The sequence below is a fragment of the Nannospalax galili genome, unplaced genomic scaffold, assembly GCF_000622305.1.
Source record: "Nannospalax galili isolate Female #2095 unplaced genomic scaffold, S.galili_v1.0 scaffold233, whole genome shotgun sequence".
NCBI lineage: Eukaryota > Metazoa > Chordata > Mammalia > Rodentia > Spalacidae > Nannospalax > Nannospalax galili.
Genome location: NW_008333818.1, coordinates 241,002 through 255,306, shown reverse-complemented (window position 1 = coordinate 255,306; position 14,305 = coordinate 241,002). Strand labels below are relative to the sequence as shown.

Below are 14,305 nucleotides of genomic sequence, written 5' to 3'. Positions count from 1 at the left end.
AGACTGAGGCCTAGACACACCCAAACTTGTAAGTTCCCCTTCTTTCCCTTTAATATGGGGGAGGCTGTTGGAAGGGGCAGGATTCAGGGATGCAGTGTCCAGAGGGCTGGGTTTAGTGTGGCAAGCATGGAGGCGAGGATAGAGCCTGGATCAGTCTCAGGAGACCCTCATCTGCCCTGTGTCCGGGCTGGGTTGGGGCTTTGGTGGCTCACAGATTTCTGCCCAGGCCTCACTCACACCTCCACTGAGCCCGGCTGCCTCAGGTGCTGCTGGAGAAGCTGGATGTTGTGCAGTAGCTTCTTCTGGTGGCCTGCCAAGGTGATACCCAGGGCCGGCAGATCTCTGGTGGGGAGGGAGTGGATCAGACTTGGGCCATCTTCTTCAAGATCCCAGATGTACCCCCTTGCCTGGGTCCCAGAGTGTCTTCCCTCCCACCTCGCCCTGCTTACTCCAGGCTGAGCTGAACTACATCATTGAAGGTGGAGAGGCCAAACTTGGAGAAGTTATCCTGGTAGCACTCCAGTCCAATGGCTGAAAGCCAGGTCTGGGGAGAGTCCAGGCAAGGAAAGTCCAAGGCCACAGGGTTCAGAAGGGCCTGGGAAGGCCTAAGGTGGGGAGGGCAAGCAGGTCAGATTTTCTCTTTGTCTTAGGCTCTCTATGCTCAGTTTTCTGTTTGGTTTACATCCACCCTCCCTAGCTTTCCCAGGCTCCAGCCCCAAGCTCCAGACCTGTCCCCAGGGCCCCCTTCAGCCTGTAGGGTGTCTGGTTTGCGGATCATCTTGTCAAACGCAGCCACCAGCTGGTCAAAGTGAGGCCGCCTGGCACGGTCCTTCTGCCAAGTGTCCAGCATCAGCAGATGTAGCCCAGGAGGACAGCCTGGAGGTGGGGGCAGCCGGAACTCTTGCTCTATCGCATTTAGTACCTACGGGTCAGGAGAAATATGATGAGAAGTATTGACAGTAGAAGCCTTAGGAAAGGGGGCGGGTAGGCTGAAATCCAGAGCAGCCTGAGGAAGGGGTGAGAAAAGAACTAAAAGAAATGGAATACTGCAGCTTACAACATGAACAGCTCAGCATAGGGTGGGCTTAGAATATGAAAGCCTGGGAGGGATCCCAGCCAGCAAACGTCTAGGTCAAGTTCACCTCCTGCTCGCTCATGTCCCAGTAGGGCCGTTCTCCATAGCTCATCACTTCCCACATAAGTATTCCAAAGCTCCAAACATCGCTGGATGTTGTATGCTTCCCATGTGCAATGACTTCTGGGGCTGCCCAGCGGAGCAAGCAACTTGAACCCTGAGGGGGATCATCAGAAGTAATAATAACCAGCACAAGTCACACTCACTAGGCAAATATTATGCTCAGATGCATTAAGGGTTTCACATCCCACATCTCATTTAATCTTCCCCTTAACCATCCTGAAGGGTGAATAATATCAAGATTCTGAAGCCAAGGCCTAGAGAATATGAACTGTACAAGGTCATGGGGCTCGAGACTGAGCATTCAGGGTTTGACCGTCCCTGTGCTGACCACAGCCCGTGTAACCTTTGTATTGAGAGAAAGCAGGGCCTGGTATTAAAGTTTTACAGGTCTCCTGTCCTTCTGAGCTCCTTCTTTGTCTTGGTTTCTGAAGTCCCTCAACTGCCCTTGGCACAGGCTTCCCTCTCGTCACCACATGACTGAACCTTTAACACCTAGGCACTGTGATATGCTACCAACACACCTACCCAAGAGTCCAGCTCTCTCTCACCTGCTGGGGGACACTGAGTCTCTAAGACCCTGTACTCACCTGAGGGCTATGGCCAAGACGGGCCACCTTGCACACCAGGTGACTATTCACCAGCACGCTTCGGGCAGAGAGTGCACGGTGCACAAAGGCAAAGCTGGACAGGTACTGCATGGCGGCTGCCACTCCCCGCTGCATGGCCACCAGCTGCAGGCTGCTGAACTGGCCTTCTCGCTGCTGAGGGGCAGAGGACAGAGATCAGCAACGGGGTACACACACTGCACAGTAGACACTGGCATAAGAGGGTAGTTGGGGGGAGAGAGGCAGGGGGCACATTTGGCATCAGAAAATGGCCTGGGAAGGAAGAATGAAGATCAGTGGAAGATGGGATGGGAGGAAGCAAAAGCACAAGAGTCTTCTGGGAGCGGCAAGAGCCCCAAGCTTTCCTCCACTCGAGGACACCCCTCCTCCTTCACCAGAGCAGAACTGACCCTGAGGAAGCTGTCCAGGGGACCAAGCTCCATGAACTCCGTTAGCACCATGAGGGGCCGGCTCTTGGTGACTACGCCTTCCAGCCGCAGGACATTGGGGTGCTGGAACTGGCCTAGCAGTGCCGCCCGGCCCAGAAAGGTCATCTGAAGGCTCTCTGCACCTCCTGCCCACAGGGCCTGGATAGCCACAGCCTGTTCCCGCCTTCCCCGGGGCTGCAGTCGGCCCCTGCGCACTTCTCCAAAAGAGCCTGGGAGAACAGATACAGGTGTGACTGGGGTCATGACGTTTCCGGCTGTACGTAGTGATGACCAGGCCTCCCAGGCATGCCTTGCTTGTGAAGTACCTGCACCAATGACTTCTTCGATCTTGATATACACAGGATCAACCTCCCGTGCAAGCTCTCGGATAGCCTGGCAGGGGTCCTCGTATGTGGAAGGGTCAACGTAATACTTTACCCCAAGACCTGAAGAGTACAGTGTGACATGAGAGTGTGCTGCAAGTCTGGAGGCCCAAACATTCTATATGTTCCCTCCCACTTTTGGAATTGCTATGGAAGAGCCCATCCACACTACCAGGCGTATGACTAGCCACAAGCCCCCAACCCCAGTCACATTTCCTTTTTCCTTTCTGACCTGGACTACTGTATTGCTGTAGTTGCTCTGTGTAGCCAGTCCCACGCCGCTTCCTGGGGGACAAACCAATAGCCTAGAATGACACCTGCTTCTGTCCATTTGCATCTGCCCTTGGCCACCCTGACCGGGCAGACAGCTTCCAGCCATGGGTATGAGGACTGAGGGAACTCTACCAGGTCCCTCCTTCCCACCTCTGTAACGGGCTAGTGGAAGAAAGGCATGGGACGTGCTGGGGTTCCCAGGGCTCCCGGGGACTCAAATGGTGCTGGGGCAGGTCGGGTAGGAGTGGCAGGGGCCTCACCGCTGGAAGATGACAGCCAGTACAGTGATAGCTGCCAGCAGGAGAAAGGCCAAGGCCCCAAGGATGGAACCAATCACCAAGGATAGCTTCTCTGGAAGCTGGGAGGAGAGCTCACCTGGCAGATCAGTGCCACAGTCACAGGGGGCCAGATTGCTTATGCAAGTGTTCGCATGCACCTGACAGCCCGAGACAGCCAAAGCACCACATGCACACACCTCACATACACACCCACATGCACACACCTCACATACACACCCACATGCACACACCTCACATACACACCCACATGCCTGTTCATACTTTCAACCCTCCAAACGCAACAATTATCACAGTCTGACACACATTTCCACACGACATGCATTCATATCTGCAACCCCTCTCATCTTCACTCATTACCCCTACTCTCCTCATACAGTCCCTAAGGTCAGGGGTCACCCATAGCCTCCTTCTCCAGAGCCTCTGGTCCAGATGATGATGGGTCAAGGACTGTGGTTTGGACAGTCCTGGGCCTTTCGTCACTCTGCCCTTGGCCTCCTTGTACCCATCTAGGTATCTCCTCACCTTGGGGCAGTGTCTGGAAATAGACTTTTCCCCCATAGGGACCGTGGCCGGCTGCAGTCCGTGCCCGCACCTGGAAACCATAGATGTGGCCAGGGCTTAACCGTGTCACAGTGGCAGTGTTGGTCTCGCTGGTCATGGTGAAGGAGTGGGATTCGTCTTCTGCCTAGGAACAACAATCACTCACTAGCTGTCCAGACTGATCTCTTGTCCCTGCTTTTATCTCCAAAGACCTCACAATCCTCCTCAGTATATCCCTAGTTCCTCAGGCCCTTCACAGCTCCTCTTGCCTAACTCAACAGTCATGCCCTTGTGGAGTCATGGGGGCTGAGTGCTCTCACTGGCCCTGCCGTGGCACCTCAGACCTCCTGCCCACCTGGTCATAGTAGCGGAGTTGATAGTCAAGGATGTTGCCATTCGTCTGGTCAGGCTGTGGCCAGGACACTGTGATGCTGTTTGCTGCCCGGCTCACCTGGTGAACCACAGGGACTGCAGAGGGGACTAAATTGCAGGATGGAGTAGTTATTATGGGGGATTGGAGTTTTTAGGAGCAGGAGCATCCAGGGCTGGAGGGGCTGGAGTTCAGAATGTGGAATCTAATGCAGGCTGGGAGGAGGGGAGGCACGGGGAAGGGGGGCCCCGAGGTGAGGCACCGTGTCCCTAAGGAGGAGGAAAGGGCTTACCTTCATGGCTAGTGCTGACATTGATGGCTGCTGCCTGGGGAGGGTCAGGGCTGAGCTCAGACACCCCATTGACAGCCTGCACCTCCAAGATGTATGGTACATGTGCTCGGAGCCCCCCAACTAACACTCGACTCTCGGTCAGGCCCCTCTGGCGGGGATCGAAATGCACCTCATCCCTGCAGCGACGACACATGGCCCCGCTGCTGGGCTCCCGGTGGCCCCCACACTCCTTGCATACAACATTGAAGAGCAGGTCCCCTCGACCACCCAGCTCATGAGGCAGGCGCCAGTGCAGCATGAGTGCTGAGCCCTGTACTTCAAACCAAAGCTCCCGGGGAGCCGATGGAGGACCTGGATATGGGGTAGGTGTGGGGTGGAGGAGATTAAGGAAGGAAGGAGGCCAAAAGGTGCATCCCGAAGGGCACGAAGGCGGACCAGAAAGCAGAGGAGGGTGGGGAGAGGGGGTGGGACACCAAGGAAACAAGAGACAATAAGTCAGTCCAAGTGCACTGCAAAGCCCCCTCACCCAGCAGCCATTGCATCAGGCTCCCCAGTTCCCACCCTACTCCCAGGATCTTTTCTGTGTTGGGCTGAAAGGGGACTCACCAGTGCAGGGAGCCTCTGGAGGGTCAGAACTAGCCCTGTAGAAGCCCTGGAGACAGGGGCAAACTGGGGCTGCAGGATCAGGGGAGTGGCTGCGGGCTGGGCATGATGAGCAAGGGGTATTTCCAGCCAGGGCCTTATAGGACCCCTCAGGACAGGCTGAGGAGACAGAGGGGAGAATGTCATCACACTTCATCTATCCACCCTCAGCTTCCAGTCGTAATTCCCCAGAACTGGTTTAACCCCCACCTCCTTTTTCTTGGTACATAGATTTGTGGAACACTTAGGGGTGCTGGGGCTTCAGGCAGGGCAAACCCCAGATGTAGGTGTTCCAGGCTTGGGTGCATAACCTCTCTCTGTAGTCATTTTTTCATAGCCTATCCACTGACACCTTCTACCTGCCTCACCCACCAGCTCAGCAATGAACCCTCCCCAGCTAGATGGCAGATGGGGGCAGAAATGTTTTGCCTGCTCATACGTAAGTGCACCCATGACATGAAATGCCTGTGGAGGCCAGAAGAGGGCATCCGATGACCTGGAACTGGAGTTAGGGGACAGTTATTAGCTGCCATGTGGGTGCTGGAAACCAAACCCAGGTCCTCTAGAAGAGCAGTCAGTTCTCTTTACCTTTGAACCACCTTTCCAGCCTCTATTTGAGATCTATGTTGGACAAAGCTACATTGGACATGTTCAGGAGAGAAATCAAAGGCCAGGGGCATGGGTGAATGGCTCTCACCTTGGCAGACCTTGTCTCCACGCACAGGTTGGTGTCCAGGCTGGCAGCGGCAGCCTCCGACAGCTACCATCCACCTTCCTTCCCCATTGCAGTGTAATCTTGGGGGGCTTCCTCCTGCCTGGCCTCCAACTCCATCCTCCTCTGGCTCTGCATGAGCTACACAGGTACCCACAGCTGCCACCAAGGAGGCCCCCCCAGCTCCACTGGCCTGCGTCTCAGGAAAGGAGGCAAAGGCACGCAGGACAGAGGGGCAGGTATAGGAGAAGAGCTTGACCGCTACCAGAGCCAGGCAGGCCCCTGTGTCCTGGAAGGCCACGTAGAAGCCACGCTGAGTCAGAGGACCAAAGCTGCGCTCCTTCACGTTCAGCTGCAGCCCCACCCGCTGACCAGTCCTGTGGGGTCCCACAGCCCATGAGGAAGAGGAGGAGGAGGCTGGGAAGCTCTCATCCGCTGCAATTGTGTCCACTTTGGTCCAGCGTTTGAGGTGCCAGGCGGAAATGCTGTCAGGGCTGTCGGGCTCATCAGCCTGCCGGTAGTAAAGGGTGAAGGTCTCCCGGCAGGTGCCCCCGCTCACACCCAGGCTGGAACAAGCTCGCACAGAGAAGTGGAGGCGGATGTGTGCCCGCTGGGCTCCTCGCCGCTCCACAAAGTGTGTCTGCAGCCAATTGTCCTGTCCAGCACCTGGAGGGACCCCTGCCACGTGGCATGCTTCAAAGGTCCGAGTCAGACGGCGCTGATCATCTAGAACGCTCACCTCGTCCCACTGCAAGGGGACCAGGAGAAGCAGCTGCTCAGAGCTTGGGGAGGGAAGTGGGAGCCGGGCAAATGCAGGGGGTCTATCTATTCTAGTGAGACAACATTAATGATGGGCAAAAGAGGAAGAAGATAGCTTGAAATTCTGGTCCCCCTCATGGAGGGAGTCTTATCTCACACTTTATCCTGGGTTTCTTCCCGGCAGTTCACAGAATGGGTTCAGAAGGGAGACACTCACCCCACCTGGTGGGTAGGTGAGCCACCCAATCTCAGAGGTCTCTCCTGTGGTGTCCAGCAGCACCTCTGTTCAGAGATAAACATGCACAGTGTGCCAAGCTGGCCCTGTTGCCCCACTTCATTCCCATAGAGAACTGAAGACAGACCCTCCCAGGTTCATCTGAGTTGCCAGTAGAAGCTATCTGTCAGGATTCTGTCTCTGAAATAGTTGGTACGATGGAGTCCTGGTCACCCTCCCCACATTGTCCCCTCCTTGTCTCCACTCTTCTCTGCCCTCTCTGAGTTTCTCCAATTTCCCATCTACACTGGTCTCTATTGGCTGGTGGGACTCTCTTACCCCACCCCCTTACCTTCCAAAGCCAGAACTGAGGGCCCCAGAACCAGGACCCATAGGCTGCACACCATGCCTGCCAATCTGCTCCCTGATTGGGCAGTGCCCTCAGTAGCCATGGGGCATCCTCTGTGCTTCCACCATTGCCCCAGCCAACACCCTGCTCTGAGGCGGGGCTGTGACGTTTGTAAGACTTGGGGTCTGCAGCCAAGCTTGCTTCCTAGGGATACACAGAGGGTGAGAAGGAAATTACATTTTCATAAACTGTAGAGATGCCCAAACCTCACACAGTGCCTCTTCTACAGGTCTCAAATAGCCTCTGAACCAACCATGGGCAGAAGCCAGTAAAGGCCAATTGGCTCTCAAGTGTCTTGTGCAAATCCCATTTTCTTGAAGGGATGCATGCCAAGCTCACACAGTGCCTCTTCTACAGGTCTCAAATAGCCTCTGAACCAACCATGGCCAGTAAAGGCCAATTGGCTCTCAAGTCTCTTGTGCAAATCCCATTTTCTTGAAGGGATGCATGCCAATTCTCTCACTTTTGTTCCCATGTGACTGTGTCTCAAGGCCCTCCTTCTTGTTGGGGTACCCAGAGTGCTGACCCAGTGTTACCTTTTCTGTCTGGAAGGCGCTATTCCAATTTGTTCTCTTCATCTATTCCTTCTCCTTCCCCAGTGGCCACTCCGTAGGGCTGTAGGGAAGTTAGAAGGTTATTCTCATTAAAACCAGGTAGGTAAGATTTTCTGTTCTTCTGGGCACCAGATTCTCACTACGCTCCAGTAATACTACTTCCCCGAATGCTCTGGACATTTTGCAGAGGCAGTGAAGTGAAGGGACACGCATAAAGATTCTAAAGATAGATGAGGCGGTGTAAGGAGAGGATAAAGCTATGTAGGTCTGGCACATATCTCCAACAAAGGTTCTAATTCCCGAAGGGACATGTTTTTCCCTGTGGCTTACAGGAAACTAAGCGGATGGATTAAGCATATGAAAAGATGCTTCTTGCTTGCTCATATTTGAAGGAAAGGCATGTTGAAACAACAGTGGCATGTGATTTGTTACAGAGTAGATGTTTGTGCCTTTGCCATGAATACATATGTTGTAATCTTAACCCCCCAGTGTGATGGTTTTTAGAGGTGGGGCCTTTGGGAGGTAATTACATCTTGAAGATTTACATGAATGGGATTAATATTCTTGTAAGAGATCTCAAAGGGCTCTCTAGCCTTCTTTCAACATTGTGAGAGTACAATGCAAAATAGATAGTCAGCAATTAGAAAGAGGGTCCTCATGAGAACCCAGTCATGTTGGCACCCTGATTTCTGACCAGTCTCCAGGATGATGAGAAACAATTCTCTCTTGCTTATAAATTGCTGCTTCCCAATTGATAGAACTTTGTTATTGTGGCCTGAAATGAATAAGATCATTTTTACCTATGAGATTGATAACACACAGTGCTGGACAATGTGTAATAAAGTCTTTTCTAAACATTGCTCTAGTGATTTCATATTGGCATACTGGTGTATGGAGAGTAATTTGGCAATATCTGCTAGTAGCATCACTTCTACGAAGTCCTTTGAGTACCAGGAACTTGTATGATACTTGTTAGAGCAAGGATATCCATACATTAAAAAAAAATTTTTGGCAGTGTTGGGAATTGGACCCAGCTCTGTCACTGAGCTGTATCCACAGCCAACATGAATTGTTTGTAAGGGAAAAAAAAAAACTGTAAAGTAACCGCCTATCAGTAGGAAGATGGTTAAGAGATTATGCCACAGCCTAAGCAACAAATACAAACTGTTTATGTACTGATATGAAAAGGATTTCCAAGTGAAAGGAGTAAGATCAGAGTGGTGTAAAGTAAGCTCCCACTTGTTCACTTAAGAATAAATATTGGAGCCAGGCGTGATGTTGCACATCTTTAATCCCAGCACTCTGGAGGCAGAGGCAGGCAGATCTCTGTGAGTTTAAGGCCAGCCTGATCTACATAGAGAGTTCCAGTCCAGCTGGGGCTACAGGGAGACTCTGTCTCGAAAAGACTAACAAGAACAACAACAAAATGAATAAATATTGGGCTGGGGATTTAATGTTCTCAGGGCAGAGTGTTTGCTTAACATGTGTGAGGCCCTGGGTTCAATTCATAGTATTACAAAAACCAAACATACACATATGCCCATGGAAGGATCATTATGGAGGAATACCTGAATTTGAAAAGAAAAGAAAAGAAGGGTTGTGAGGAAATATTTTCATTATGTTCTCCTTAATTTTTAGACTTAATGACTCATAATATCTTTTCAACTAAAACATGAGTTAAAATTTCATTTTAAAACTGTAGCTAATAACTGTTCAGTAAAATGAATGAAAGTAATGCTTCTGCTCTCCAAGTGATTGCTAGGGTCTACCTCATATCCATCTCCTATGGAAAGGCTCCTCAGCCATTAGTAGGTACAGTTCTATACCTACAAGCCAACAAGCAAAGGTACTTCTGCATATAGGGCCACAAGGAAGACCAGCTCCACCACCATGGGTATGCTCTTTCTCTGTGATTGGGTCTTACAAGACCATGTGGTACATGAACAAGAGTAGCAGGAATCATTTCTTTCTGTTGAAAACAAAAATGAGAGGCATGTTGCCCACCATACTAAAATGAGAAATCTTAGAGGAGGGACAAAGAACAAACAAACTCCAAAGTCAACTGGAAGGGCGCCACAACCTGGATGTGTGTGGCCTGGTCATCCTGTGATAGAGAGTGACACAGTTTTCAATGGAGCTGAAATTAAACTGAAACTACATCTTAGCTGTTATCGACAGAAACGTTATAATTTAACTTTTGATTATCTACTTTTTTTTTGGTAAAGATGCTGTGTGCGTCATAAGATGAAGCATTTAGTGTCACCTCTATAAAGCTATTTTAGAGGGATACCTTTTCTATATACCTGGGTGCTGATGAGTAGTGACCAACTACCCACTGAATTTTACCTCTAATACCACTAATGCCTTATGTGAATAGATCAATCCACAGCTTGTAGAGAGAGTCAAGTAAGAAGCAGTTCCACATGGAAAACAGTTTCCCAGAGGCAAAAATTCTCTGAGAATACTGTTCTGAGTGCTGCTAGGGTCAGATTAAGTAAAGGCTCTAGAGGAGATGAAGAGCTTGCATAACTCTATTAACTTCTGTAATGCTGCCTCTAGCATCAATAGCTGTTTCACAAACATCCTGAAGCAATGTATGTTGGAGGTGTAACCCCCCAACCCCAAATCTCAGTGTCCTAATATGGAAGTATCTCTGACACATCAAAACAAATCAGGGTCTGTCCAGAGCCACGGTCTTTAGGAACACTGTTATCAAGAACAGAAAATGCCAGAGGCAAGCCTTTAAACAATGGAGGTTATTTTACTATATGCCTAGAAGATATTCTTCAAAATAGTCTCTGTCAGGCAGAACACAAGTGGGCGCTATAATCTGAACAACGAAGAAATAGCAAGCTCCATGCCTTCTCAAGCTTATAACTAGACAGCAATAAATATTTTGGTAACATTTTAGGAGATTTTTTTGAAAGACAAAAGCAAGACAGAATAAACTTACTACAGATAACATCAACTGTATAATACGGAAATTCTAGAAGATGAAGAATGGTGAGATGTTTGCTTTGATAGCTTGCAATACCCAGGAGCTTAGGGCTGCTATAGGTGTGCCAGGATAGTCACAGCATGCATCTTAGTGACAACATGAAGCTGGCCTCTCCCCACAAGATCCAGAAAAGAACAAATGCAATTATGAAATATTTTAAAGTCACCCAGCTTGTCAACAAGAGTCTGAAAGACTAAAATAGAGATACCACATGTATATTGCTACTTGAGTAATGTTTTTTGAAATTTTACTAAGTACAAAGACATTCATTAAAAAGAAATGGTTAAAGATTGTAAAATGTCCAGATGTGTATTTTGATGTTTGATGTGAAGTTTTTTTCAGATTCAGACCTAGACTATTAAAGATTAAAAAACAAGTGTCTTCAGAAATTTTTTTTAAAATGCTGCTGAGTCAGAGTAGGAAGTTAGAGCAGTTCTTGCTAATCCAGCAAGCCAAGCCTCTTATTTATATATTAAAAGAATCACAGTGTATCTCTGTGTCCAGAATAAAAATAAGGAAAGAGGAAACATTAAGATATGGAATAACTGCTGTCAAGGATTTCAAAGTACCACAGAGTCTTCTGAAGCAAGTTTCAAAGGTAGAAAAAACAAGTGAAAGACACGGGTATTCCTCATGTCTGGAATAGTAAACAGGAAAACTTTCAAAGGCGGCTTTGCTGCTTGTAGACGGGGCCTACCTCATACATTTGGTCCAGGAATTCATCTTGGGCAGAACCAAGCATCCTGTGGCCACAAACGGGAAGAGGCCTCCAAGCCTTCTTGAGATCCCTCTGCAGTTCAAGAAAGGAACTGCCCACAGTTTAAGAGGCTGGAACTCGAGAAAGTGCTGCAAACTGGTCTTAATCAGGGAAACATTCATACTTCAGATGTGCATAAGTTTTACAAATATAAAACACTTGGAAGCAGCAGAAATGTGGCTGTAAATGATAGCTCCCCAAAAGACTGAAAAGGCAGTTCATGTGATAAAAATCACATTCTTTGATTCTTTATTTTCTTTTCCGCCTCTCCTTTTATCACTGTCCATCCTTCTGATGCAAGGCAGACACTAGACCATAAGCCTGGTACATTTGCTTGCTTTAAAAAAATAAAGCAAGGTCTTAGGTATTGAGGTTGTGTTTGGTTTTAGCAACTGGAAAAAAATCTAGAGATTTGCAACATTTTAGCTTATAAAGGGCAGCTTATGAATTCTGTTCTCTATGGAAATGAACAATTTAAAAGTAAATTAAATCAGCAAATTTGTAAGAGCTTTAAAAATTAACTGTGCTTAAATTAAATGCTAAAGATGATAATTTCATGAACAAATCCAGCTTATTCAGTAGAGTTTATGCACCTCAACCTAAATTTTAAAAAAATTAAATAATCTAATCCAAAGCAGCTCACAGAAAGGCATGACAGAGATATATTGGATCATTAAAATTGGTTACCGTAGGAGGATGCATGAGACAGAGGATGAGAGGTGGGATAATTAACTTTGTCTTACACATGCCTCAATTGTTTAGTTTTTATTATAATAAGCATACTTTATTTTAATAGTTAAAAATCTAAGCAAAGAAAGGATTTGAAGAGATATCGCTAAAATCTAGACAAACAGAACATATGTTTATATATGTAATCTCTTCCCCCTTTTCACCTTTGGTTTTTAAAATATCTAGGAATTTTAAACTCTAAAACAAGAAAGATGAAGAGACAGCAGAGGTTGAGGATGAAGGAGCAAAAGACCATCAACAACAAAAGATAGAATATCTTTTATCCTTGGATGTTCTTTAAGCCTCTCTCCAACAACTTCAAGTTGTCACTATGTTTCTCTGTCATGATGCTGAGCTAAGGACTGTCTACAAGGGGAAAGAGGGAAACAGAAGGCACCAGATACTTGGAACATGTCTGGAGGAGCCTCACTGGTGGCAAAGCAAGACTGGACAGAAAGAGTGTGTGAAGTGACCAACAGGGATAGGGAGTGTCTCCAAAGCAAGGGGCCAGTGGTTTTAGGTCTGTTGTGGTTGCTGAGCTGGTTCTCACACCTGTTAGCTGCAGGGTCAGTGTGGGAGGGGTCAGCACCATAGTCTGGTCCTCTGTCCTGTTCTGCAGCTGTTAAACGCCCAGGAAATTCCAATATAATCCTTGCTCGGCTTACTGCTGCAGTCTCTACCCTTTAATCTGCACCCTGGAGATCCTCTGGTGAGGTCTGTCCGTGCTCTGGCCTTCTGCCTTGAAAAGAATCTCATCAGGCTTCAAGGCAGCCTCCAGGACAGACAGGGAGGAGGCGGCCATCCTCTGGCTCTTGGTCTCCTGCTGCCGAAGCTAGATGAAGCCAATTTGATTAGCTTGCTGAGAACATCCCTGTGTCCCTTGAGGTCTTTAGCCTCTGAGAATGTCCCCTAGAGCATGTCTGCTCAGGAACATGTGCCTCCCACTCCCAGGCTGTGCAGCCAGGAGAGGCTTTTAAGATGCATACAATGTCTGGGTCTAGCCAGACAGCCATCAAGAACAAGTCACTCTGTTCATCAGCTGGAGAAGAATGACTCTGGGAAAGTGTCTAAGGGAGGGTTCTGGGGCAGGTGGCAAACATGTAAGGAGTCCAGGAAAGGTGGTGGGAGAAAGCCAGGACAACCAGGTCAATCAGGAGCAGTACCTGGACTCCGAAAGAGCACATAGGGGAATGTGTATGAGCTAGGGTGGGTAGCAGCAATGAGCTGGGGAATGTGTGCTGCAGGGGTCTGATGAACTGCTGTCCCTTGCTGTGGGCCCTGCTCTGCCCTTAGCCTGACTGAACTGCTCTCGGAGAAGATGCTTCTGCAAAAGCACCTTGGTGAACACTGAGTAGAGAAAGGGGAGCTAAGGCTTCTAGTACCCTCAGATGTTATGATACTTCTTCTGCCTTCAGGGAGTGGGAGAGTGAGTTGAAGTCTTAAAGGTCAGGGCCAAGAGATGCTAAGGAGATGGGTGAGTTACTGTCCCAGAGGAGGATTCTGCCTTTCCCATGCTCAGTCATCCTGGCCTGTTACTCCCAACATTCTGGTAGCTTGGTGATCATTGCCAACCATCTGCTTGTACCCTGAATGAACCAATAGACTGGAAAGGAGTCCCCCTCCCTACGTCATTAACTATGTACACAGGGGCACTCATCCCAATCTTCCTTCAAGAGGAAAAGCCCACACTCCTATGAGCAGGGTTCAGTCCCCTAATGTCCCATAACTGGGTCAGCCTCCAAGGACTGTGAATAGCCCCACCACTCCTTCTCATTGGTCTCTCCAGATCCACCATCACCTCTCCTTCCAGCGCTGCCCGAGTCAAGTTCCCCTGGCGGGTGGAGGGCCTAGGTTAACTGATTGGGAACAGGCCGGGCAGCTCTTCTCCACCGGTACTGCCAGGGACATTACAACATCAGCTACGCTGGGCTCATGCCAGCTCCCCCAGGGATGGGAGGAGAGAGGGTGCCAGACGGCCAAGATCAGTGGGCAGGGGCAGAGGCAGGCTGGGCCAAGCACCCAGATGGAGCGAGGAGGTGGAGTTGGGGCAGGAGCAGGCAGGAGACTTTGGTCGCAACTGGGAGGAGGTGTGCTTAAGGCTCGGGCGCAGGATCCAAACATCGATCCCCAGGTTTACAGAGGT

General features: G+C 49.3%; 1 protein-coding gene across 2 annotated transcripts in view; it reads right to left on the bottom strand.

Moving 5' to 3' along the window:
• Positions 1-19: 19 nt before the first annotated feature.
• Positions 20-14,305, bottom strand: part of Ephb6 (EPH receptor B6) — a 15,438-nt gene continuing 1,152 nt past the window's right edge. The window contains exons 2-18 of one of the 2 annotated variants that reach the window (XM_008828606.3): positions 7,661-7,739; positions 7,068-7,268; positions 6,719-6,783; positions 5,728-6,490; positions 4,995-5,150; positions 4,389-4,739; positions 4,082-4,206; positions 3,709-3,871; positions 3,148-3,262; positions 2,847-2,899; positions 2,558-2,677; positions 2,214-2,461; positions 1,786-1,956; positions 1,143-1,292; positions 729-922; positions 450-605; positions 20-342 (exon numbers count right to left, since the gene is read on the bottom strand). In XM_008828606.3, the coding sequence (XP_008826828.1) occupies positions 234-342; positions 450-605; positions 729-922; positions 1,143-1,292; positions 1,786-1,956; positions 2,214-2,461; positions 2,558-2,677; positions 2,847-2,899; positions 3,148-3,262; positions 3,709-3,871; positions 4,082-4,206; positions 4,389-4,739; positions 4,995-5,150; positions 5,728-6,490; positions 6,719-6,783; positions 7,068-7,167 (3,039 nt within the window). In that variant the 5' untranslated portion in view covers positions 7,168-7,268; positions 7,661-7,739 and the 3' untranslated portion in view covers positions 20-233. Of the gene's footprint in view, positions 343-449; positions 606-728; positions 923-1,142; positions 1,293-1,785; positions 1,960-2,213; positions 2,462-2,557; positions 2,678-2,846; positions 2,900-3,147; positions 3,263-3,708; positions 3,872-4,081; positions 4,207-4,388; positions 4,740-4,994; positions 5,151-5,727; positions 6,491-6,718; positions 6,784-7,067; positions 7,269-7,660; positions 7,740-14,305 lie in introns of both variants that reach the window. The other variant, XM_008828605.3, reaches the window with a different exon arrangement.